Genomic DNA, 26,193 nt, shown 5'->3' on the forward strand with positions numbered 1-26,193 from the left:
TGAATTTGCAAGCAGTGTCAGTATTCAGGATGAGTTAGAAACTGGTATTGTACAAAAATGATTGTGCCACGGTAGGCATGTCATTAAAATCCACAGCAGCTCAAAGGCGGCAGCGTCTAGCGATTCATCATACCTTCTCCCCTCGTCAGCGCCGGCTTCATCTTCGCTCAAAATGACAGTAATTTATACAAAATATTTGTTTTCAGTCGAAAATACATGAAGGTGTATTCTATTTACCATAAACGCAGATGGACTAGAGTTTCACCTCAGGGCCTGCAGTGTTCATTGTACCCATGGAGGTGTTGTTGAGCACTGCCTTCCTATTGGATGTTAAGCTGTAGATTTGTGTCTGGGGAAGAGGATGCTTACGTGGAAGGACTTGGGTATACATGTTTTAAGTATGGTAGCAACAACCTAAACGTGCGTTAGATTTCAGTGGCATCTAATGAGGAAGGACTGCATGATTACATCAAGGTTGCATGCACCGTGAAGTATTGAAATGGTAATGCTGACTGTCTATGGTATGAATGGACCAGATATCAGCAGCTTAAAATGGCTTCCGGTCTGCTCCAATTCTAATAAATGTAGACTAAGGCAAAAGTGCTCCGCCATACAAACAACCCAAAAACCTGCCTTGTCAACACACAGCCAATCGCTTCTCTGTGAATGATGGACCATCCTGGAGGATACCAATAGATTCCACTGGTGCCGGACTGGCCGTAGTAGGCACTGGGCGTTTCCCCACTAGGCTGGAAGGGTGGGTGCCGGAGTTTGACCTGTGGGTGCGGGTTTTGTTACTGGGGGATGTTTTGCAGCAGTGCTGCAATATCGGCCCCCTGTACCAAAAGCGGCAGCAGTGCTTGACACTAGCACCATCCCCTACCCCGGTCTTGCGCTTCTCAATTGCACCCTAACCCCACTCCGGGGCCAGTCGAGCGGAATTGCCAGGGCTGGTTTCTGTTCCCAGTCCAGCTGTGGATTCCACCTTTCAATCAAGAATGGTAATAAACAGTGGGGAATACAGGCAGACCAAAGTAATGAAAGCACCTCACCCAGATCACACCATCTGAGTCTGCGGCTGAGACCTCCTTGATTATCACCTGGCACTAAGTTCATACCCTAAATGCTCTCACCACCGATAAGGTAAAGCGTAGAACCTAAGTTTACCTCCACCAACTCCCGGCAAACCGGTCACCCATTCATAGACTACAGAGGAAGTCACAGTCCATAAATTAACCCATTCTACCTACGGAATACCTGACCAAATACGGCTGGCCCCCATTCACTCCCTGCTCCAACAGAGTATTTCAACTGCTCACAGAATTAAGCAAATGCTCTTTAAGAACTTGCTCGATATGAACTCTTGAATGCCGAGATTTAATTCCAAGGCTTTCATAATAGAGAACAGAGCAAGACAAATCACCCACGTAACAAAGACCAGAGGCTGAGATACCATGGTGGCTGCATCCAGTGCATCAATTACACTTACCTCATATAATCTAAGCTATGGTCAAAGGCTGCAAATTAGCTCCCAAGGAACCAACTCATTCATTTTCAACCTTTACAGAAACCCAGCAGCTCTCAACATGGAGAATCACCAACCAACATTTTGCACGAAGCAAATCATGTAGATCATCATTCCCCAGTGGAAAATTCAACCAAGATCTCCCTCCAAGTGCACCAACCACACCACAGTATCCTCAGCCCAAAATAGCTCAAAGCCAATGTACTAGGACCCCAATGACTCCCATGGAAGAGGGACCAAATCTTTGGGCTCAGTGAGGCTTGGCTTTCCCCAAGAACCTCACAAATTCCATAAGATCCTCTCTTTTACCATAAAACAAATCTGCAGAGAATTAAAGGAATCATACATGAGGACCGTCTCAAATGCACTTCAATTGAACAGGACCATTTGCTGCCGGTGAACCCAAACTAATACCCAGTCTTCATGGGACTGACTGTCAACCTGGTATGGGTTGTTAAGTGCAATCCCATCAAATTATTATGATATTACGGACGGTTCAACCTATGTGTTGAAAGTCAGGAAAATGGATCAGCCACCAAAGAACTGGACCAAATGAGTGCAATGGGATTTATATAATAGTCAAAACCCTTGGCAACATATATATATATATATATGTATATATATATATATATATGACACTCTTTCTTCACAGAGATCAGCCGACATGATAATCTAGCCCTAAAATGGAACAGATCATTTCATCATCTCTCTCAACACCCTCTAATACAAAGGACAACAGCCCGGAGACTAGCAGTGATAGGGTATTTCCAAGGATCTTCCAAACCCACTTTCCGGATACCTTTAATGTGGGACATACCATCCAAAGCCATAACCCAAAGTGAGTATTAATAAATGGTTCAACAGGAACTGGCTGCGGGGAAAAAGATATCACCAGAGGAAAAAATTGCTGTCGCGTGCCTCAGATAGTCTACCTAAGGATTGTTCAGAGGGCAAAGAAATATTATCCGAAGCAAATCAAAAAGGCTATCAGCCCAACATACAAGCTATTCAGGATCTATTGGGGTATCACAGAATCAACAATGTGTCGTGGGTCATCACCCAATCCTCCAAACATTGACAACTCCTTATCATTTGATTTGGGACTACCTAGGAAAATTACCCTACCCATCTATCAACCTCTACAAGAGAACAAACTAGCCACTCACCTCCAAACACACAGTAATCTCAAGTGCTTCAATCTGTGAGCAAAATAAATACAGTCATCCTCACAGTATGTCCAAGTCCAGCAGTGTACATCAAACACTATATTGTAAGACTGTGTCTTGGCATCATAGACACCCTCATGCATCTCTCAAACAGGAACTGGTCCTCAAACCATTCTACCAAGAAGCACGTACTGAAGAAACATGGCTCGCCTTTTCAATTACTAACAGGCATATTCAACCTCCACTACATGAGGAAAATCCTGGACAAAAGTCACAAGATATCTATAAACCTTGTTCAAATCACAGTCAGTCATTCAGGATTACAGTTCTAAAATGCCAGGGACACTGTGCCTGCAGTGCTCAATATCAGTATAGCCCTCTTTGCATAAAACATTTCATAGCTATTGTGAAGTCAGTTTAAATTCTATTACGGGGACAGAGGCGTGGATTATGCAGTTTTGTCTTCTTTATTTTTCTCAGCAACCTTCAGAAAACCTATAAGTGACTGCATGATAAAACTATGAATCCCTTGAGCCTTAGTGATTAAGAACAGACTCCTGTATTAGATGACCTTATCCAAATTAAGAAAAGAAAATTCTGCTTCAGGTAAAAATAAAATATACATTCAGAACGGTGATCTTCAACATATTTCCAGATCAACTGTAATCCAAATACATTGACAAAGTGAGTCAACAAAAAGTTGAGTCAGAACACCAGCTGGCCATGTTTCGAATATCTTCCAGACAATGGCCTCAACAAAACAAAAAAAACATTTGCTGCTATCGTACTTTTGGGAGAATGAGCAACGAAAGTTGAAACATTTAAGCCTTCTTTGCTCTATCGAGACTTGTCTAAAGGTTTCTGGATGGATATAAGCAGTTTCTCAGTGCCGCGTTGTCTAAATTCCACTGTCAACTCTTCGTAAGCTTTAATAGACCTAACCACACAAAGTTTAGGAGAATGTAGAAAAGAGAAAGAGAATGTAGAAAAGCTGGGTAGATCATTGTGAGAGCATTAGTTTTTGTTTCCTCGAAATATTAAACATATGAGAATATCCTAGTTGTGATATGGAATGCTCGAACATCAGGAACTCTCATCCTAGAGATGAGACATCTCTATACTGGACAGACACTGATTATCTTTCTAGTACAACAAGTACAGAATTAAATTCACATTCAAAAGACTGGAATATCCTGGTTCTGCAGCTCTGAAATGCGAATTCCCCTCAGTTATTTACATACCAATGATGTTCACCAGTGGGGAGACCATTAATTGGCAAATGACTACCAAAATTGATGATACACAGTCATTAATGGCTCTATACACTAAGCCTTTAGACTGTCAACTCCAACAGGACATTCAAGATGACAGTTCAGGTCCCCATGAGATGAAAATCCTGTGCCAAGCACCATCGAGGCCGTCTCTTTCAAGATGACGTATACCTCTTAACTGTAGATTCTGACTAAGCCCTCCTGATGTACTCTATGGCTTCTTTCAAAAGGCCTGATACTTGCCAGTGTTCCCTGAAATCCTCTACAGCATTAAGAAGAGGAAACCCTAAAGCACCGACTGGTGAACATTGCCTTAGTTGTCCGTGAGAATGTTTGAACGTTAGGGAAAAGGGATTCGAGAATCCCAATAAAGTTCCATTAGTACTAGAAACCAAGTTTGCACAGTTCAATATGACTAGGATCACTTCTGCTTACTGTCTCCTCACCTGAGCTGACAACCTCATGATCATAGACAAAGGAGGAAATGCATAAATGCAAATTCAAATTCCATTGTTGGGGAAACATTCCCATGGCATCTGCCTTCAGGTCAGGTCTCCAACTGTTAAACCCAGATAACTAGTGGTTCAATCGGGGTTCAAAAAGATCCAGTTTGCAAGGACCCTACCTGTTTATGATCTGTTGGAACACTTCTATGTCCATTCTCCATGCACTGTAGTCTCTTAGAAACCTGTAGTGCCAGCCTGACACTGTATTCTGCTTCCCTGGTAGGTACACTCTGCGGACAACAAAATCTGATTGCCAAGGCAGACGTGTCAAAAATCCATTGCAATGCTGCAATAGCTTTGGATCTTGTCCTGCCTCAGTTGTTGATGTTTTGGACTGCCAATATGATTTACATATTCAATAGCACCGAGCATAAGGCCGTATCCTTCACTGTGCATTGCGAACGATGCTGCCAAAAGCTCCAAACAGCTCCTGCTCAGATCACGGACTTCCAGTAGTTATATCTCCACACCGAGCTCCCCAACCAAGTCGACTTGCATCTTACTCTATGACAAGATACGGAGAATCCGAAGATGCCATTCTACTTGTGATCCAACAGGCATAAGACCTCTACCCTGGCTTTCTGATGACAATCATCTTGTCTGCGTAGGTTTGGCCTTTCCTGAGATGAGATGCTAGGTAGTGTAATGGGCCTGGGAAGTTAGCTTGAATAGAGCAGGTCTGAAGGCCCACCAGTTTGGACAGTTGCTTCAGACAGTCTCCGTTGGCAGAGATACCGTCAGGTCTTTCCTGATATTTCTCCTATTCTTATGGGGCAGCTTTGAGATGTTCTGCACAGAATCCACCACAAAACCTATGAAGGTGATCCTCTGGTTCAGAGTTAACTGATGTGTTCTCGTTCGCAATGAAACCAAGACTTTTCAACAAATATATAGTCTTCTGAAGGGCCACCATCAGATGTGAAGAGTATTGGTTTATGAGAAGGATATTGTCTAGGTAAATGACCATCCCGATTCCCCTGGACCTGCAAGTTTCGGTTACTGGTTTCAAGCACTCTGTGACAGAGAAAGGGCCAAAAGTCAGAGTTACAAACTCATACGCCTGCTGGCTCCACACAAACAGCAAGAACCTTCTGTACTGTCCGGAAATAAGTACTATCTGAGAAGCGTTGTGCAGATCAAGTCTTACCATCCAATCATTTGGTAGAAGAATATTTCGGAGGAGATGGATCCCCTCCATCTTGAAGTGGAGGTAAACCAACCACTCGTTGAATTCTCAGAGATAGATGACTGGTTGATATCCCCAGTCCTTTTCCTTCACCAACCAGGAACAGATTGCTTATGAATCCCTTGGGATGAAGATTTACCTGAAAAATAGCTAATGTGAGGATTAAAGCCTGCACTTCCTGGTCTATAAGGCAGGATAAGGTAAGAGGCTTGGCTGCTTGAGTTGGCTGGGAGTGCATTGAACTCTATTTGAAAACCTTTGAGCCCAAGCGCCCCCGGTAATCTCCTGCCATTTTTGAACAAGCAAGCCCAGCCTCCCTCCCACTCTTGGTTAGGAAAAATGGGTCAAGGAGCGTGTCTTGACATGGCCTCTATTGGTCAGTTCCTTTTTTAGGGTCTTTGATGAACTTGTCCAGAAAGGAGGCCATTTTCCCATCAATTCCAGGGTGGATATGGCAGCGTTGCCTTCTAATGATGGACTTGGGCATTCCTCCCAAAGGCAGTTTTGTACCTTTTTATATGGAGGCTTCCGCAACCTATTGCAGACGTATGCCCCCTAAATTTCCACTGGAGTCCATTCAGAGCATCTCGGGCAGTATATGTCACTACGATCTAACATTTCCTGGAATGTTTAGCCCCAGCCCCTGAGTGCTATGGTTTACTTGAGCCTAGCTATTCCATGGGCCATTACCTGGATTGGAGCGATCACCATCCTCCATGGACACTCCCGTAGGAAAAGAGGGTACATCTAAGGGAGTATTCCCAGTGTTGTCTTTCCCTGAGGGGTATAATTCTGTGGCTTTTCAAGAATGCATCTCTCAGGTATGTGAACGCATCTGTAAGTGGCAAGAGGGTAGATCTTTGTTTTGCATTATGCTGTATACTTTTGAATTCCCCCAAGTCTTCAGTCTTCCCCCAGGAATCAATTGCCCCTATCAAGCCATCACTAGTGGTAAGAAGGTACTCCTCCTGTAGGATCTGTTCTTTGAAATCTGTCTGGCAATGGCTTGCCATAATTAATAAGGGGTCTCTACCTGCCCCGCACCTTATTCTAACGTAGGGGGAAAGGTGGAGTTAATCACCAACAGAAGCTATTGTGACCAGCAATTCTTTTCCTTTTAATGAATCCTTGCACACCCTTTAGGGTTTACTGGGGCAAGCAGGGGAACAAACCAAAAACAGTGTATCTTGTCTAAATGGGTATCAGATGGGTGTGACGGTCTGGTTTGGCAGCCAATGTCGTCTCCTGTAGCACAGGTCATTTGAATTACTCAACAAGATAGCCGTCACTATAACATCCTTGTGGTGTACTCAAAGTGCCACCTAGAAGCAATACCGCGCTGCAGCCCGCGCACTCAAGTCCAGAGCCGCGCCTCCGTGTCCCCACCCAACTTGTAACCCATAGATTAGGATGCACGCTGGTTCATCAGGAGCGGTTGGTAGAACTGCCTTACGGTAATAATAACCCACATTTGTTAAGCGCAAACAATCACCCGTAAGGGTCTCTAGGCGCTGGGGGCCGTCGGGAATATTAAGCAAGCTATTGCCCAGAGTCACACGGTGCTGGGTTAATCTGCCGCCGGCGCAGGGGATCGAACAGTGATCCCCAGATTCCGGAGTTAGTCGCCCTGGCCGCGGCGCCACACCTCTTCCCTAGTAGAGTCAGTCACAGTGATCTACATCAGCGTTCAGCTCCCCCTCCTGAACCTCACCCTGCCAGAGCTGCAAAAAGGTGTAGCAGGAGAGAAAAGATCAGTGATTACATCATTATTAACGTGCGGGATTCAAATGCACAAATTTGGTCAATTATAACAGACATCAAGAAAATTGCATTTATATGGCTGCTAAGAAGCGAAGAAAAAGGAAGTGCAGTTTTCTTGTCATCTGCTAGATATATATTTTTATTGGTTACCTAGACATGTTTCTTTATCACTAAGACTCATGGGATTTGTAGTCTTTTAATGTGGTTACTTGTATGCTTTGTGTGCCGGCTGCTGAAAACAATAAAGAAGAATGAACATGCGCAATGCTGCCCTGCAGTCTTTATATAGAATTGGCATATGAGGTCACTTCAGCTGTCCTGGTGCTGAAAGGGAGAGAGGTAGCGAGGGAGAGAGTAAGCGTGGGAGAGAGAAAGAGGAATGGACAGAGGGTGAAAGAGAGAGAGTGAGCGTTTGTGTCCGTTAGAATTTGGGCCCCTGAATACATATTAATGTTATTGAGATAACATTACATATCTAAAGCTGTACTGTAGTTAAATTCTTTTCCCAGATTTGCAGACCTTAATACTTTTTCCAGGAATTATATTTACCTTGTATTATATAGGTTTACAGTTCATTTGCTGACATTGTGGGGTTTTTTGTAGGAAAGAAATAGCCACAACACTAAAAGGATATTTTTTATGCTCTTGGATATGACTGGCGGGCCACCTTTTGCTAACCCAACTGGCATTGCTCTTGCGTACTGGCTGATTAAGTTAAAGGAGAATCATTAGTTGGTTCCAGGCAATGTACTAGATTCACGAAATACTACGCTTTACAAACTACCAAGTTAAGCCATTGCCATTTTCACAGTTCAGATCTGTGAAAGTTTGTCCTGTACATCGCGTCTTATCGACTGTTTATATTCAGTGCTTCTTTTCACCTAATTTTGGTGCGTTTTATCCCATATTGTTTTGTCTACTAAATTATCAAGGAGATCCAGCACCCCACACTTGTGTGTCTCCTTACATCTTATCTCGTCCCCTCTTTCATTCAATTTTGCTCTTTGCTTCGTGTCTCATGTCCCTTCCAGCGCCCACTACATATCATTTTACAATTGCCAGCCCTCTGCCTATCTGTTCTTACTTCCCCACCAGCTAGTGTTTATTCTGGCACTCCACACTAACTTCCAGAATCCACCTCCCCTTTCCATGCTCCTCCGTGTCATCTCCGCTCCCCTCCCAACATGTACTACTACCAGCACTTAAGTTTAAGTTTAGTACATGGTCCCTAAGGAGCCTATCTACAGTGCTGCCGAATGACATGGCTACAGAAATCTTGGGTGCTTAGTCCTGATTCCACTTCATGCCTCAGTCTTGCACTGGGTGTATGTGATTTCATAGTAAAACGATTTCATGGAATACCATTACTGATAAACCATTTCATCTAAACTGTTTAATGGAAATTTTCAGAATGAATGGCATTTACCTTTTTGCAGAAACCCCTTCATAGAATATCTTTTTAGTCAAAATTGGCTTTTAAATGCTTTAATGTTACATGTAAATGCAATGGTTGCAGGTCTTTCTTTCAGAAACTGTTTTGTAGTAGATATTTAATTCAGTGTTTTACTTCAGGGGACATTATTTCATATTTATATATTTTATATTGTCAAACAATTACTTTGGATGCTTTTAGTTCACTGACCCATCACCATCTAAAACATCATCCATGGCTCAACCCTCACAACCCCGAAACACCATCAATCACTGCCCCCTAACCCAGTCACCGCACCTAAACTACACTGATCTCTGAAGCCTAAAAGTCCTTTCTACCCCAAAAATCCACTAGCCCGAACTATATAATCACTCACTACCCCTAAACTTCAACCATTCCTGTAGCCTAAAAACACCTAAACTCCACCCATCCCATACCCCTTAAAACAATTCAGCACTCCCAAACTCCACTCATCCCTGAACCCTAAAAAACCCTCACCGCCCTTAAACACCAGCCATCCATGACCCATTAGAACTTCTCGTCAACTTAAATTACTGATTTCTGAAACTTAAACACGCCTTTCTACATCTAAACCCCACCCATCCCTGAATCCTTAAAAACCCTCACCCTCGGCTCCCTGCGGGTTGCTGTGTAGAAGTGGCCACAGCTGGCTTTCAATATCTGGGACTCTACATAACTTCAAATCCCAACATTTTTTATGACCGTAATCTATCGCCCCCACTGGCCCACCTGCGTGCGGATGTGAAGCACTGGAGATCCTTACCTCTTTCGTTGGTGGGCCGAGCTGCCCTTTTTAAAATGCTGGCCCTCCCACGCTTTCTCTACATACTTCAGAATTGCCCACACCAGGTCCCAGATGCCTACTTCTCAGAAGTAGAGAGTGCAATCCGGACGCTGCTATGGGACGGTGGGTCTCCTCGTATTGCGATGAAAAAGTTGACGAAAGGGTGGTATGATGGAGGCATTGCCCTCCCAGACCTTAGACTCTATTACTGGGCGTCACAATTAGTGGTAATGAATCACTGTCTATATCGCTCCCCTATAGATCCAGCTTATCTTCTGGACAGATACCAAACGGGACGAGCAGGGTATTTAGGGGCACTATACTCAAAAGTTAACAAGGGGCGCTATTTTGGGCCTACATCTCACACGGTGACGATCTGGCATCAGGCGAACTCCGGTCTGGGATGGTCAAATGTCCTCACAAAAGCTACGCCCCTGTGGTATGCACAGAGATTGGGACACCTGTGTCATCAACCTGGCTTTGACAAATGGGATATTCTAGGGATTTCCACTATTGAAGATTTGATTAAAAAGGGTTCGATTCTCAAGTTTGAGGAGCTCAGAGAGAAATACGATATGGCCCAAGGGGAAATGTTCAGGTACCTGCAAATTAGACACGCCCTTACCACGGCACTACCCGATCTCACGGACATACCAGAGGCATCACTGCTGGAAGACCGACTGCTTGATGGACCGTTACACTCAAAAGCTATATCACTGACATACAAAAAACTATGCAACAACCTACCTGACACGTTCCACAAACTACGAGAGCAATGGCAGAGAGACCTAGGACCCATTGACGATGAGGACTGGCAGACAGCACTAATGTCCCCCAGAGAAGCAGCCATCACTCTCCGTTTCAGATTGATACAACTCAAAATCTTACATAGATCGTACTTAACCGGGGTTACTCTAGCGAAGATAGGCGCCAGACTAGATACGATATGCCTCAGGGGATGCCAACACACTGCCACCTTCTATCACACGATCTGGGAATGTCCGGAAGTACGGCAAATATAGGAGGGGGCCACGACCCATATTCAAAATGCCCTGGGAAAGGAAGTAACCCTCACACGAGACTAGATCTTCCTAATGTTTGGGTGCCGACTGACCTTACAGAGGTGGAACAACAACTGACTACACTGGACTATACCCCTGTCAAGCGTGAGATTGCGCGGGGATGGGGGCAGTGGATGCACCTTCTCCCCGAGTGTGGGTAAAAGAGTTTGATAAATGCATGATTGCAGAAACGGAAGTATTCAAATCGCGGGGGTGTCCGAAGAAATGGGATAGGAAATGGGGCAAATGGAATGTTTACCGTGGCAACCTGTGTATATCCCCATCAGTGGAGCTGGAAATGCAGCATGGGGGAGAACGTGATGTTGGGGTATAATGTCTGTAACCATTTTCTCCTTACCAATTGTGATGAAGCATTGTACGACTCCTCGAAATGGCAACTGGGAAATGTATGTGACTTTAATGTTGAAATTAATAAAAAGATTTATAATTTTTTTTTTTAAACTCACCACCTTAAACTCCACTCCATTCTGAACAGTAAAACTCTACCCATAATTGAGCCTTAAAAGCTCTCACCAGCTCTAAACTCTTCCCATCCAGGAACACTAAAACCCTCACCACCCCCTACACTCCACCCATATCTGAACCCTAAAATCCTCTGTCTATGCCCAAACTCCAATTATTCCTGACCCCTAAAAACCCTGCACCACCCTAAACATTACCCTTCACTGAACCCAAAAACCCATAGCAGTCCTAAACTCCACCCAAGTTCAATCACATTTTAGATTTTTCTTTAAATTTATCTTTCCTTTAAAATGTTTTATTTGATTTGAGTTTTTTTGTATTTCCTTAAAATTGGTTTTCCATGATTTGGTTTCCGCCATTGTGGTTTCTCAGTTTCTGTGTTCCATTAATTCAAACACATCATCGTGCACCACCCTAAACCTCCTGTATTTTTATCTCACTCTTGAGGGTTCTTTGCCATCCCTACGTTTTCCCTTTGTTACTGTTTCCTATATTTCTCTTCCTCTTTCTTCTCTCTATTATGCCTTAGACAGGAGTCCCTTAAAGGTTAGAGGAACCCTCTACCGAAAGCTGTAGACAAGAAACTAATTTACAGAGTGATCCCCTTATACTAATGAGTGCCTGAGCAAGAGTTTGAGGTTTTGTAGGTGGAAGTGGTACATGTTTGGTAAGTACTGGTGACCAAGACTCTCTGAATTCAGGTTAGTCTGGGTGAGTAAGAGTGAATGGAGTATGAGCAACTGCGCTGGCACCCATTTGCCATTCCATTATGTTTCTGGTCTTCAGAGAAGCAAAGCAGAAAAAATCCCCATCCCAAAAATGAACCTGCTTCTTAGGGTGCTGTCACAGATTCTATAATAATTGCAGAGCATAACAAAGGATGGCACTCCACAATAGATGGTGTGTACCCTCTGAAGTATTCCACTTTGTGTTCCCATGGTGGGTTAAAAAGGGGGTATAGCTACGTAGATGAGGTCTTATTACATGAAGAGGCTCGATTTGGCTCTTGTATGTGATGGGAGATTGAGTGCATTTTTGAGGGAAGAAAGAATCTTGTGTGTTATAATATACCAGCATTTGCATAGCACATCTCTACCATCTGTGTGGCCCCATGTCAATTTAAAATCCGGGCCCCCTTTCCACATGGGTCTGAGATTTCCCATTGAGGGGAGCCTAGATGATGGGTTTCATTTTTTTTATGATCAATGGAGATCCACCTTCTCAATTTAGTGCTAATGAAGGCTCATTGGTTCAGTTAGGTTAATGCGATGCACTTGATCCTGCTAAAGACCTCTGCAGTTTTGTATGGGTGTTTTTGTTGTACAACTTTGCTGTCACTCATTGCAGTCAAGATATCACTTTCCATGTGAAGGAGTATTTAATGGTCTATTTCTTGTAAGACTTTTTTAGCAATGCCCGTGTGGATCCCGATTCCAGATTTTGTGAATCATTCTCATCCTGAATATTATGTGTATGTTGTCTCCTGCATCAGATTCAGCTGTCTTGGGTGTCAGGTGCATGCTCTGACCAGTTACTCAGCTCTCCCATGCAACCTTCATGGGATGTCTACTTGAATAGCAGGCAGAATTACAACAGCTGATATGCAAGTGGATGTTACAAGGAGTTTGAAGGATTGGGCAGGGCGTGCGTCTATGGTGAAAACAGGAGGAAGAGTTTGTGAGGTACTATATGAGCCGTGGGGACAAATAGGGGGGCATCCTTGATCATACCCAGGTAATTAAGACAGAAAGTGACAGATAGGTTGCATGAGTAATGGCTAACCCAATGTGTACAGCTCCTTGCTTGTCCGGTGTTTCCTAAATACACATTAAATAAGTAGCTGCAGTGGCTCGACTCAGACTTTCAAACTGCATATGGTAAATCCGCATAAAACCTTTATGTATTTTGGCACTTATCTCTTGAAAAAAACATTTGAAACACATGATATTTTATAAGTCATGTCTTGTCATATTCCTACTTGCACACACTTAACACTCCAAGACCATGACGAGATGGTATAAAATGTCATGTATTTCACTTCCAGCACACAACAACAAAACCTGTGGGAAAGAAATATCAGACTTGTCAGTACCTAGTTCAGGGGTGTCCAATGGAGGACCAGAAGGGTCAGGTCCATGTCACATTTTGAGGATAACCACCAACTGAAATCATGTATTGCATGTAAATGTATCTTATATGAATATCCTGAAAATATGGCATGGATCCAGCTCTTTTGGTCCTACATCGAACACCTCTGACCTAGATGAACGAATGCATGGCATTTTATCTTTTACTATGCTTTCTTGGCTGCTGTAAGAAAACATAAAATGCCATGTCAATGCAGTAATTTCATCAGTAAATCATATAAACAAGAACCATGAAAATGCATGAGGTTTCATCCTTTTGCCATATTCAGAATACTTTTTCATGTGTGAAAAACAACCTGATGTTGGGGCAGGCATGCTCTCAATTCTGAGGCAAGCCCGCCAACTTCAAACAGGGTGACCATAGAGAACAACAGACAAATATTCAGGATTTATCAAGAGTGAGATTTCTAACATACCAAGCAGGAGAAATCCTCTATACAATTAAGAACTGACTGAAGTATCTCACAAAAAACATTTTTCACCGACGAAACATGTAATGCTGATATTTCTATCTGAAAGATATCACTTAATAGCTTTAGTTAGTCCAGCTAGTGGGAGAACACTACAAGGGAATTTAAACTTACACTTCTAAGAGGAAAAAGTCACCAAATAAAAGTCACGTAAGTCACCTATAACTAATATTTAAAAGGTAGGGGACGTGCATGAAGAATTTACAATTCTAGGTGGAGTGTGCCACTGAATAATTTGTTAAACAATCTAAGTGGAGGAATTTGTTAGACAACTCACAAAACAAATTTTAACAAATATTACAACCTACAGGATCTCTCTCTAGAACTTCAAACTAATAATTCTAACTGGTGATCTCACTAAATCAGGTTTATCCAACATTTCTGGCAAGGGAATCTCACAAAAGAACCATAAATTAAACTTCCAGCTAAAAAGATCACTAAATAACTTCTAACTAATGATTTCAGATGGAGTAAGTTCCGGGCAAACTTCTAGTGCACATTTCTAGTGAAGGGACCTCACTAAAGAACTAATTGTAAATAGAATCTGAAAAATGCCACTAATAAACTTGATAATAAGGATATTAAGGAGTAAAAATTTATTTTGCATAAATTTAGCAAAATAAAATCCAATGAAGCGTGCCATTGGTATGATGGATGTTCATTGGATGTTCCTTCAGCAGCTTAGGCATCACAAACACATTTTCCAGAAGAAATGCATTTCTACTGCCATACTCGCAACCAAGAAATAGTAAAACCCTATCTCACACTCTACTTTCTGAGGGCAGAATATGGCAAGAAGGCTTTGAAAATTCATGGATTTTCTTTACCATTCCCTCATCATTTCCTTCACAGAATCATAGGTACGAGTTGCTTCATTAGGAAGAGCAGCTCTCAGGTCAAAATATTAAATACGCGGGTACCTCTTCTCTGTGCTGTAGAAATGGACAAAACGTGAGGTTATGACAATGGTACTCACAGTGGCAAAGATGTCATGAATGCAAGGACAACCAACTCACACCAACTTGAACAATTGCAACATTGCACTAACCCAAGGTTCAGGGGTACATTTTTGCACAGAATTATGCGTTCAAAGGAAGCGAGTTGGAGAAAAGAGGGAAGAAAAATCCAGAAATATCTCAATTGTAAACAGTACAAAATATAACAAATTCTCTTTTGATCAACACCATGCTTAAATGTCAGATGATTTTCAGTAAGTGTCAGGGATGGCTCAGAGCTAAGAGAAGTCTTATAATATTGTTTGTGCAAATAACTGTTTTACCAACAAATATAATGGCAGTAAAGAACAAAGGTGGCACACGTAGTGTGGTAGGCTTTTAAAGAAAGACTCAAAAGATCTTTTGTCACTTACCCATTTTAAAAGAATCCACATTTTGGGAATTTTGGTAGTAAGCATATTTAGGGAGCCAAGGGCAGATGTTTGCAAACTCACTGTACGATTGTGCTACCTCACACAGTTGATTCTTAATTTTAGGATGAGCCGGACACTGTATCTGTTAAACCTCTTTCTGTAGAAATCACATATTAAAACACATTTGGAAAATACGTACCTGTTTTTAATTAAATGAAGTACGCTTAAAGGTGCGGATCTCCTAAAGCTTTATTTGCTTTACCGAAATGGTGCCACAGAGTTACTGCTAAATAGATTGCTTCAAAGAGTATTCTGCATACGAGAATGCCTTTTTTCTATCTGAGATTAATGAGCTAAATTGAATGCAGATTATCTGTCCTTTGAAGATTAAAAGTGGTCATGGAAGGCTATCCTCTTGACAGTGATGCATACCTCAGTCTTCCAGACAGAACAGACGGCAGTTCTCTATTATCGCCACATTCAGCTGGGATCAAAAAGAGGGTTTTAGGCAACTGATTGAATTATGGGCGCCCTGAATGCATGATGCATAAAACACATAGAGCTGTGTATAGATCATTTCCTCCTCAATTAGCATGTAGTCAGCCTTGCCATCGTTGGCAGTGACTATAGCAATTTAGAAGATGAACAGTAAAAATAGAATAACTGATTAAAAGTTTTAATCGAAGAACTGAAGTTTTCTAAAATCTGATATCATCAATTAATAGACACTCGGCCCGTCACTATTAACCGTAGCAAGTACTCTTAAATCCCTCTATGTTAGGAGACTCTGTATAAGAGGGCAGGAGTATGGCACACATTGAGAAACTATTGATGAGCACTAGACCCTTGATAAGGTTCCTGGGTGTGAATGGTAACAAACGATTTTCTTATTGTATAAGGTTATGTGCTTCGTTTAGTTCAGATTACGGACGTATGGACAGGTAATGAAACACTGGTCCATGTGGAAGTACCATAAACTCCACCCACTGTATTTTCTATTTGACCAATAGAATATTGCAAGCATTTGCTGCATGAATAGGCAGAATGAAGCAAAAGTTTAAAAGTCAAGGATTGCAAGCAATAGAACCAGTATTTTTTGTAAATCATAAATGGAGGTGGAGAGCCTTCCTGCCTCCAAGATGGTGCTTGCCTTTGGTGGTCTGTCAGGGTTCAGTCCTTAGAGCCTGTTTTCAGTTGAAGAGTAAAGTGCAAAAATGAAGTAGCAGTCACCGTGGGAGCCTAGAACCCGCATACAGCAAGTGACAGATCTCTTCCCCGAGTACCAAGATGGCGATACCGGAGTACATGACCCGCACCTTGATTCCCAGGTAGGGCGGCACTTTTCCTCTGTGACTTGTATGAAGGGCTCCTAGTGAGCTGGTGAGCCTGAGGTCAACTGGAACCTTTGAGCTTTTTTACTTTGATTGGAATGGCTGTGGTATGAGGAGTGGGAGAGACACAACCCCTCTAATTACTTCCCAAATGGGATTTTTTTTAAACAAAGTACAGGCTCCTGTAAGGAACATGTTCTGCTAAAAAAAACAACAAAGGTTTTACGTATGGGAATGCAATCACAGGGATGGTGGTCTGCTGTTCCTTGCAGCTCACCATCCCTGTGTTTGTAGCCAATCATAGGGTCCTGCTTGACTAGTATTCATTAGGAAGGTTGTTCAGTGACACTCTGCATCAGGAGATTTTATGACATGACCTATTAATAGGTATGTTGCATTACAAATTTAAAGACTGGTCACAAAAAGTTGGCGCTTAATTTGCAAAGTCTGTTGTTACATCTGGTCAGAAATTGGAGTACATGAGAACGGTGCAAAAGAGAGGAAACTCAGGATTATGGGACATTTATGGGGAATCCTGAAGGTTTTAAAATAGAGGTTCAACAATTTCTCAATAATGGGTCTTGAAGATCGGGACTGTAAGCCAGTATTGGTGGTCGGTGCAATGCGTCTTCTAATAAGGGGTCCTCCATAAGCTGGTACTAGATTGGGCATGGTTCTGGTCAATCAAGGCACCACAGTACAAAGAGAACTGATCAGAAAGGCATCTGCAAAAAGAAGAGTCTTAATGGTTGGTGCGAACAAAAGATACATCTTTCTGGATATGAGCTACTACCTTGACCTGTATAGAGAAATTACGGTCTGTTAATAGAGAGCTGTTGGCCTTAAATGTGGAAGCTTCACTTAGGCTTCCTGCAAAATTGCTGATCCAAGGTGGAGAAAAATATATGTTGGAATTATTTGGAGCCCAAACAAAACCGGATGGTGCCACGAGTGATGGAGATCCATCATGAATGAGCACTTTTATGTCATTAGTTGTGGTCTTTGCTTAGGACTAATTACAATATTACCACTAGAAGGTGTGGTGTGTGGTAGTTTTTAGTGTTGCTTGATGGGCACATAGGTTTCTTAGTTCTCTAAACTGGTTGTTTACATTTAGTGATGGCGGTTATCCTCTCTATTCTCTCTCTCCCTAAACAGTATTGTTTCAAAATTATGGATTTTGTATTTTTAAGATCCTAAGCAAGTCTCATACCTTTATGATCCTATTGTGTATCAAGGAGACTATACTGAATTCAATGTGTGTAGTGTGTACGCAAGTTTCTTCCACTGATTCCAATAAAAAAAGATATCGTCCAAACTCATAAATACATGCCTTTAATAAATCTGAAAAGGATACCAACCCAGTGTGTAAGCAGTAGACACTCTCAGAGTCTGAAATAACTCCCGCCGTATATTTAGAGATTGATGTAAGGGTGAAACGATGGCTGGATCTGAGCAAAACACTTAGATGGGTTGACACCATGCAATATCGTCTTCAGCTTACCTACATTTTTCGGTATATGAAATTAGCTCCTGCTGGATTCCAATTAAAAACTTCTGTGCATCATAAGAACCAGCACTGGGTGGGGAGCGTCAGTGCAGTAATCCTCACACCTCCTACTCAATATGTTGAGTAAAGTTTTGGGAGATCACTCAGAAACAGTGATGGAGCAAAGACTTGTAGAAAAAAAACTTGCTCGGAACCAATCCGCTCCTTTAACTTATTAACAAGTTATTAAATTTGTTTTGTGTAAAACTAATGCGCACCACACGAATACGCGGGTTAGTGAAGCTTGCTTATGTGTTTACTAACGTGAATAACATGAACGAAGAACTAAAACCGCTTTAAACGGGGAATCTTTATTGCACATGCGTCAACTGCATCTATGTAGTATGACGAGCTGTCGCTTGAAGGGAAATTCTTGCGCATGAGCAGAACCTACTAACATGGCGGCTTAAAGGCTCGCGTGCATGGCATCTGCTTTGCTGAAAAGAAAACAAGCTATTATACTAACGCTAATGCGGGTAAAGTATTAATAAGTAAAGGGGAATAGAGTAGAGGTGGGTGGTATACAATGAGACCACTTTATTTTTGAAACTAGTTTTTGTCTTTCTGACTTTATCACTAGTGCGCAATTGGGCCTCATGTATAACTGAAGTAAGCTGAATCATGTGATAACTGCGTGTGTCAACTGAAAGGTAACTCAGAATGATGACATAAAGTTTGAATGGAAGCCAAGGTCACAAAGTATTCTACCCTGGGAACGGACAGTGACGTGTATTCATACTGTTGATAACATTTTTACAATTGAAACATGAATGCGGGTATGAAATAAAATTTTGAATAAAAATTAAGGGGATGGGTTTGCGAACCGTAGATGAATAGAAATTAATGTCATGTAAGCATGGTGTGATGGAGCTTCCCCCCTTTCCTGACCAATCATAGTTCGTATTTTTACGATATTGAAACATTAATGGGTGGAACATCCAGAACAAAAGGTATAATTAAGATAGCTTTAGTTAGTTAGTTAGCGCGGATAGAGACGGAGATGCTGAATGCTGGGGGAGATGCTGTCGGAGATGCTGATGAAGAATCGAATGAAGAGACTGAAGCAGAACTTCCTCTCCTAATTTAATTGGTTTAGATGAAGACTTGCGGAAAAATCTCAAGGAGGAAGAGAGTGTCAGAGAGGGGTGCAGCGCAATCGTCGGTTTTCTAGAGAGGTAACTATCCTGTCCTGAATCCTGTCCTGAAATCTTTGTTTCCTGATCTATCTCAGGGGACCCTCACCAGCCCTTTGGCCAGGGGGTTGGTCTTTCACACCATCCTTGGTAAAGTATTTTTCGTTATTTGCAAAAGATCTTTTCTCTCTGTCCTCTCCCTTTCTGAGCATTAATCATTGTTTGAGTCCGTAGTATACGTATGGTGTCTAATGAATTGAATGTTCTCTCCAATGAATGAAGTTGACTGTACTGTATTTTGGAAGTGGTTCACATGCTGTAAAATTTAGATAAAGCTTTAAAATTCTAAAGGAGTCTGTGGTTATTTCATTTTAAAGTATAAGTAATTTAGTTTTATGTCATTATCACCGTCAACTAGTTCAAGTAATGGTCCATCGACCAGAGGAAAGACCTTTTTGATCTGTGAAGGGTTAGTAAAAGGAGAATAAAGGTATTTTAGACTAATCCTAAACATTGAAAGAAACTCATAAAGTTGACAACTAGCGGTTTACTCAATTTTGTGTTTATGGGCCCAGGTGAGTATATGGTGGTGGAGTATCTGTTGTTGTTGAACCGCTGGATCAGTTTTCTGGTAGCAGAGCTATGGTTGTTATTGACTAGTTTGGTGATGAATAGTGATTATTGATTTATGTTTAACAAAAGAGTTAGCGTCTTGTTTTATGTTGTCCAGAATTCCCGGGAAATTGAATAGCGGGTGGTGACAGAAGCCATACTGCAGTGAGGTTACTCGTCTGTTGGAATAACACTGAGAAGCTAGGTAGGGCTGGCAGTGTTAAATTAGGGACTATTTTCGTATAAAAGTAGAGTGTGAGTGATAGCAGAGAGTTCGCTGGTGAAACTTTGGTCTTATTTCCTATACATTCCTAATCCTATACATTGAAAGAAACTCATAAACTTGACAACCAGCGGTTTACTCAATTGTGTGTTTATGGGCCCAGGTGAGTATATGGTAGTAGAGTATCTGTTGTGGTTGAACTGCTGGATCAACGGTATCTCTGATTTAACAGCCATGTAAATCTTGGCCTCTTTGCAGAGCATGCTCAAATGTTTACCAATTTGTAGCAATTTATACGACACAGTGTAAAGTACTTCTGGATTGGAATACATTGGAAAGGAAGGAGGCATTAAAGGACAATTGTGAAATAAGTCACATGCCCCTAAGTGTCTAAGAATCAGCCTTTATGCCATAGGAGGATTGTACTTAGCAGTTTGTTGCCATGTAACATCTGTTGGTAATAAATGTTAAAACAGAAAGGCTAAATTATCATGAATTAATTGCAGGTTTACAATGAATTTTGTAAAGAAGTGTTCCCTCACCCAAAGTGACTGATGTAAAGATCAATGCTTAGGCGCTTAAGAATATTTGACTTATTTTACAATTGATGTTGTTTTTCTAATTTATTCCTATTCAGAAATACTGCATCTGTACAAGTGAACTGCACAGGTCCTCACAGGATCACTGGGTTGCCTATACTGGTAGATGTGGGTAAAAGCAAGGGCATTCCTTTGAGCTCTTCACCTGGCACCAGGACGCCCAATTGGGTAGGGGAGACATCCTTTACATTGCATGCGATACATCGCATGCCATTACAACGCGGTTGTTACAACAACTGCATTGTTACATCGCAAACCATTACAACGCAAGTCGTTACAACTTCTTGCTGTAGGGGGCAGAAGGTGTTGGATTTAAAATCCAACACGTTCCCTACTGTTGCACAGACTGGAGTTGGAATAGTAAATTATACTATTCCAACATCCAGTGCCCCCTACAGCAAGTAGTTGTAATGACTTGCGTTGTAATGGTATGCGATGTAACAACACGGTCGTTGTAACGACTGCATTGTAATGGGATGCGATGTATCACATGCGATGCAACATCGCATATTCATTGGGTAGCGGTTTAGTTTTCTAATTTTCATCCTATCCGATACTATACTACTACTTTATTTATTAAGTCCGAATGAGGGGTGCTAAAGTGAATTCCATTGTCATCTTCAGATGAGAGAGAGCATATAAGTGCTCATGTTTGTCACTGGCTCATCGTGCCCAAGCGATAATTATTTTTCGGAATTTATTTTTTATAATCTTGGCCACAGCCTCACAGAATGAATATTGGTGATTAAGATTACTGATTCCTTCTTGTTCCTTGAGGACACATGTGGACCAGTGAAGCCTTTGATGTGGTTGACACTTTTCTGAACAATTTTTTACAACATTTCTAAAAGTTAGCTTGTTTGCTCACACCTTGGGAAAGCTGCATCAGACGATGATCTTATAACCAACTATCATTTTCGGATAAAAAGTTCCAGAAGATTTTCTTTTCCCTCATGAAAGCTGCCTGCACATAAAGATCAAAAGGGTTTTGGGGCAGGGAGGTACCTTCATGAACAAACTCATGGGTTGATAGGTGCGACTGATATAGCCTCAACGTTTAAACTCCCTTTAGCAGTATTGACATTGGATGCCACAAAGGCATTTGACGGGGTGAATTGGAACTACTTTAGCATGGTGCTGCATCATAATGACTTGGGGGTCGGGGGGTTGTGTAGGATAATTAAGAAAATATACAAAGATTCAGCTGCCAAAATTCTTATAAATGGCAGAGTTCAGAATTGTGAGAGGCATAAGATAAGGATGTTCACTTTCGCCGATGCTCTATAACCTCTACATAGAATCTTTCACAAATAAATTGAGGAAAGAGCCAACCCATTCAATTACAATGGATGGAAAAAGTTGGCCCATTATGCATACGAGTGTTGGTCTTAAATAATCTGATATATCAGGGTATTTGATGAATCGAGCAAAAACTGAGATAATGGCCTGGAACTGTCCCAGTAAATATAAGCAAATATAAGCAAATTAGGAGCGAGGTAAGATACCTTGGCATCAGGATCACACAAGATTTAGAAAACACAGCAGAAAGAAATTGTTTAAAAGAGAGCATTGGAGACTTTTGAGGAGTTGGGCTGTGAAGGGAGGTTGAACGTGTTATGAGTGGCTACCTTATTATGGGCTCAGCTAAGGAAATCAAGAAACTTACCTTATTACAGTGAATATGCCCCCATTTGGGATTCAACAGGCATGCCAGAGTGTTTGGAAAATAAATCGGCTGATCCAATTATAACAGGGGAAATATTCAGATGGAGACAGTTGGTACAAGAGCGGCAGCTGTTTCCCTGGATGACCTAGTTAAGGTCACTGGAGAGGATCTTATGTGGTACAAATGCCATCAACCAAGGAGCTCGTTCAAGCAACTTGGGGCAGGGAACCTTCGACAAAAGCCCTGCAAGAACTGCTATCCAACACGGCCCCAAAGAAAAAGGAAATTGCAGCCTGGTATTGGTTGATACTGATACAATAGATGGAGACTATAAGCTAGACTTTAACTATGGAGAGGAAACTTGTCGCCATCTATCCTGTATCTCTGACATTGATACTTGCCATCTATCCTGTATCTCTGATGTTAAGTATCAATGTCTACACTTTATGGTACTGTCAAACCTGACTTTTTAAAATGGAACCATATACTTACTTTACATAGGGTGCATTGCACGCCTCACAGGTTAGTGAAGATGGGTAAGAAACATTCAGCAGGCTGTTTGAAGTGTGATGTAGCAAAGGCAGATGACATCCATATGTTACTGGAATGTACCCCTATCAGGTCCTACTGGGAGAAAGTGGTTAAGAGCATTGCAAGCATCTTGCAAAAAAGAGATTGACGTAAGCCTTACACCGGTTATTTCTGTTTGTTGATGTAACCCAGACTTGTTGAATAGAGACAATAAAAAGCTCTTATTTTACTGAGTGCTCCTAGCAAGGAGAGAAATGTGTAGTAAATGAGTGTCTAAGCTGCTCCCAATCAGGGGAGAATGGATCACTGCTGTAAGATATGTTTTGGAAATGGATATTAAAGACAGATCTAATAAGACAATAAGGATGTGGCAACCCGTGATAAACTGGGCAAACCATGCCACATGCCTATGCTAGATCATCATCGAATTTTCCCAAGAGACGTGTAAAAATAAAAGGCTCTCTGAAGTAAATGAAAGACAAAATACTTGTCAAATGATTACACTCGACTCCTGTTTCGGTTCTTGACTGTGGTTAAGCAAATCCCAATCTTCACCTTCTACCTCTGCGGACATACAAAACATCAATCTCCCTGAGCCGTGCAAAGAAGGGACCGGCGCTCCAGAGAGTCTGATGCCATGGAACGAGGTATATGAGGACAAAGAAAAAGTACAGCGCCTGCAGGGGACTGGTTCTCGCGATACCACAGATTCCTTCCTGCTCAGTGTCCACACAGTCTGTGCTGTCTGTGTGTTGGATAATTCACTCATGATTATGGCACACTGGTGTCTTTTAACTGTTATTACATGAGACTTGTTAAAGACCATAGGTACAAATTACCATTGGTTGCTGTCACATGCGTCAGTGCGACCACCTCGCAATTGGTCATCTCATTCATATAGCTTATAACCTATACGGGATATGGAATGTCAGGAGTCACCTGTAGGCATAGACTTGTTAGTTGGCCCACGATTGTCCACCCGTGCAACCTTTGTTCTTGAAAAACCTTAGCTCAACATTTCTTAGGAAGTTAAGCAGAACTCTGTAGGAAAGCACTAGCCAAACTGTGGCTCCAATCTGTGTCCACTTTTAATTCTAATGAAGTATTTTTGCAAAATGGTTCAAAGCATAGCATTTCAAGAGGAGCTGTCTTTTTCCAGCTGATTAAACCAAAGAGTATTGCCTTTATTTGCGTAGATAGGGATATGATGGACACATGCCTACCTTCTAATCTTAACATTCAGGCAAATGCTAAATAGAATGTTTTTCCAGGCCTGTACTGAGCCCAGCACCTATCTGCATCCAAGACTGTATCGGCAATCCAATATGTTTTAGGTTGGGATCACTCTCGGTTTCGCACGTTCTTCTAGGAATCCAAAAGAGTACCAAAGTATTTCAGTGATTTCATTTCCCAGATGCTGCCATGTATTTTGTTCCTAGGTGGGCCTTTGGTGAAGAGATAAGCACATTTGGCATTCCTGCCTGTTAGATACAGAAGGTTTGCACACAGGCCAACAATACACAACTTGACTTTTCTCCAGGCTGAGTTATTTCAACATGATTTTCATAACCTTGAGGTGCATTTCTTTGAACAATTATTTGTAAGTTCTACACCAAATTAAGATATTAGCTTTCAATGCATCAATGGAGAAAACAATACATTAACAAATTGGAAAGAACTTAACTGTTTCTTTAGACTTATGAACAGTCAGGCCATACATAGCTGTCTTTGCTCCATGTATGATACATATAAACATAATTGAATGACTTTGAAATAGAAGCTATAAATGACTTTGACAGTAAGGGCCTTATTACCATTTTGGACGGACGTGCTGTTGCCGAATCAGGGCCGGCTGACCTCCAGTCAGCGGTCCCGACCGCAGTATTACAATGTTACCGCACATGGTGCGCCGCATACTCCCATTTCCCAATGGGAGCTTGTACTACGGCCGTAAACTAGCCCAAGCACAAGCTCTCTTGGAGAAATAGGAGAATCTGTTCATCCCTGCATGGCATGGCAGGCACCTCAAGGTGCCTGCTGCACATTGCAGGGATTAACAGGCAGGCACCATAAGTACCCCTTGGCCCCCAACCGGAGGCCGCAGGGAGAAGTAGGCCCTGCTATGAGCCCCCAAAGATGTTTTATGACAGGCTTTCCATGTCGGAAAGCCCGACATAGAAAGCCTGTCGGAAACCAACATCGTAATCCCTACGAAGGTAACGCCGTCCATAGGGATTACGGTGTGGCCTCCAACTGGCTGACAGGCACCTTGAGCCTGTCGGAATCCAGCCGGAATGACCGTCCGGTTTCACGTTCGACTGCCTGCATTGTAATGCGGCAGTCGGATGTGAAACTAACGATGTGACTTGAGGCACTAAGTATGCAGCCATAGAGGTACAAAGAGAAGGATTGTGAAGATGGAATTGTTAATTTCTTCAAAATGTATTCAGAAAAAACACAAAGCAGGCCCTCACAAGCCATAAACGATTTCAACTTTACAAATCTAGTACTAAAATCTGTGACCATTGGAACAGCACAGCTGTCACTCACTTGCTGGTGAGGTGGATCTTCGGCGTAATTCCATAATCTCCAAAGAGTGTGACAAAAACATTGGCATCCGTTCCAGCTCCGCGGACATCCCCTGTCACCGTGACGACTTCATATACTGTGGGCAGAAAAAGGTAAGATATGGGAAAGCAATACACACAGGAGAACCCTACGTAATGCAGTGTTACCCATTGTGGGATCATTAACTGCACCTTTCTCCACATAAGTACGTAATGACTGACATCTTTACCAAGTGCAAATGTGAAAAGGTTGCAGAATTATGACCTTCAGTAACAAAGATGAAACAAGATCAAATTGTCAAAAGACCTCATGCATCAAAGACCAAAAGGATATGAAAACATTTGTAGTATTTTTAATTATTGCTGTTCTGCAAAGCTGTTAAAACAAACACACACAAGTTGCAAATTTTAAGCTACATAAATATAGAGATACAAACAAAACATTCTGTCCAGAAGGGCCATATAACAAAAAGACTCCACAACCAAGTGACACAATTAACACTACTTAAGAATTGGCTAATACAGGATGAATCAAGGTTCTGAAAAATGCATGAAATATAATTCACCATTTAGTACCTATCTCTTGCATTGCACAGGTGCTGCATGTGCATGCACTGGAAACTGATATCCACTCACATCATGTGCCCATTTCTAACTGAGGCCACCAGAAGGTTTATTTTCAGATAGGATCCAATAGGTAATTAAATAAATAGGGTGTTACCATTGGGGGGGGTAACTGATGAAAACACAGAGTGCCAACACAATTCAAGACAGAAATCAAGAATCTATATATACTAGGT

At 41.9% G+C, this 26,193-nt stretch overlaps 1 protein-coding gene across 1 annotated transcript in view; it reads right to left on the bottom strand.

Annotated features, from left to right (window-relative positions):
* Positions 1–26,193, bottom strand: part of LOXHD1 (lipoxygenase homology PLAT domains 1) — a 1,221,805-nt gene that overhangs the window by 597,276 nt on the left and 598,336 nt on the right. The window contains exon 8 of the mRNA XM_085629301.1: positions 25,377–25,491. Coding sequence (XP_085485427.1) covers positions 25,377–25,491 — 115 coding nt within the window. The remainder of the gene's footprint in view (positions 1–25,376; positions 25,492–26,193) is intronic.

The sequence above is a fragment of the Triturus cristatus genome, chromosome 2_1 (genome assembly GCF_964204655.1).
Source record: "Triturus cristatus chromosome 2_1, aTriCri1.1, whole genome shotgun sequence".
Classification (NCBI taxonomy): domain Eukaryota; kingdom Metazoa; phylum Chordata; class Amphibia; order Caudata; family Salamandridae; genus Triturus; species Triturus cristatus.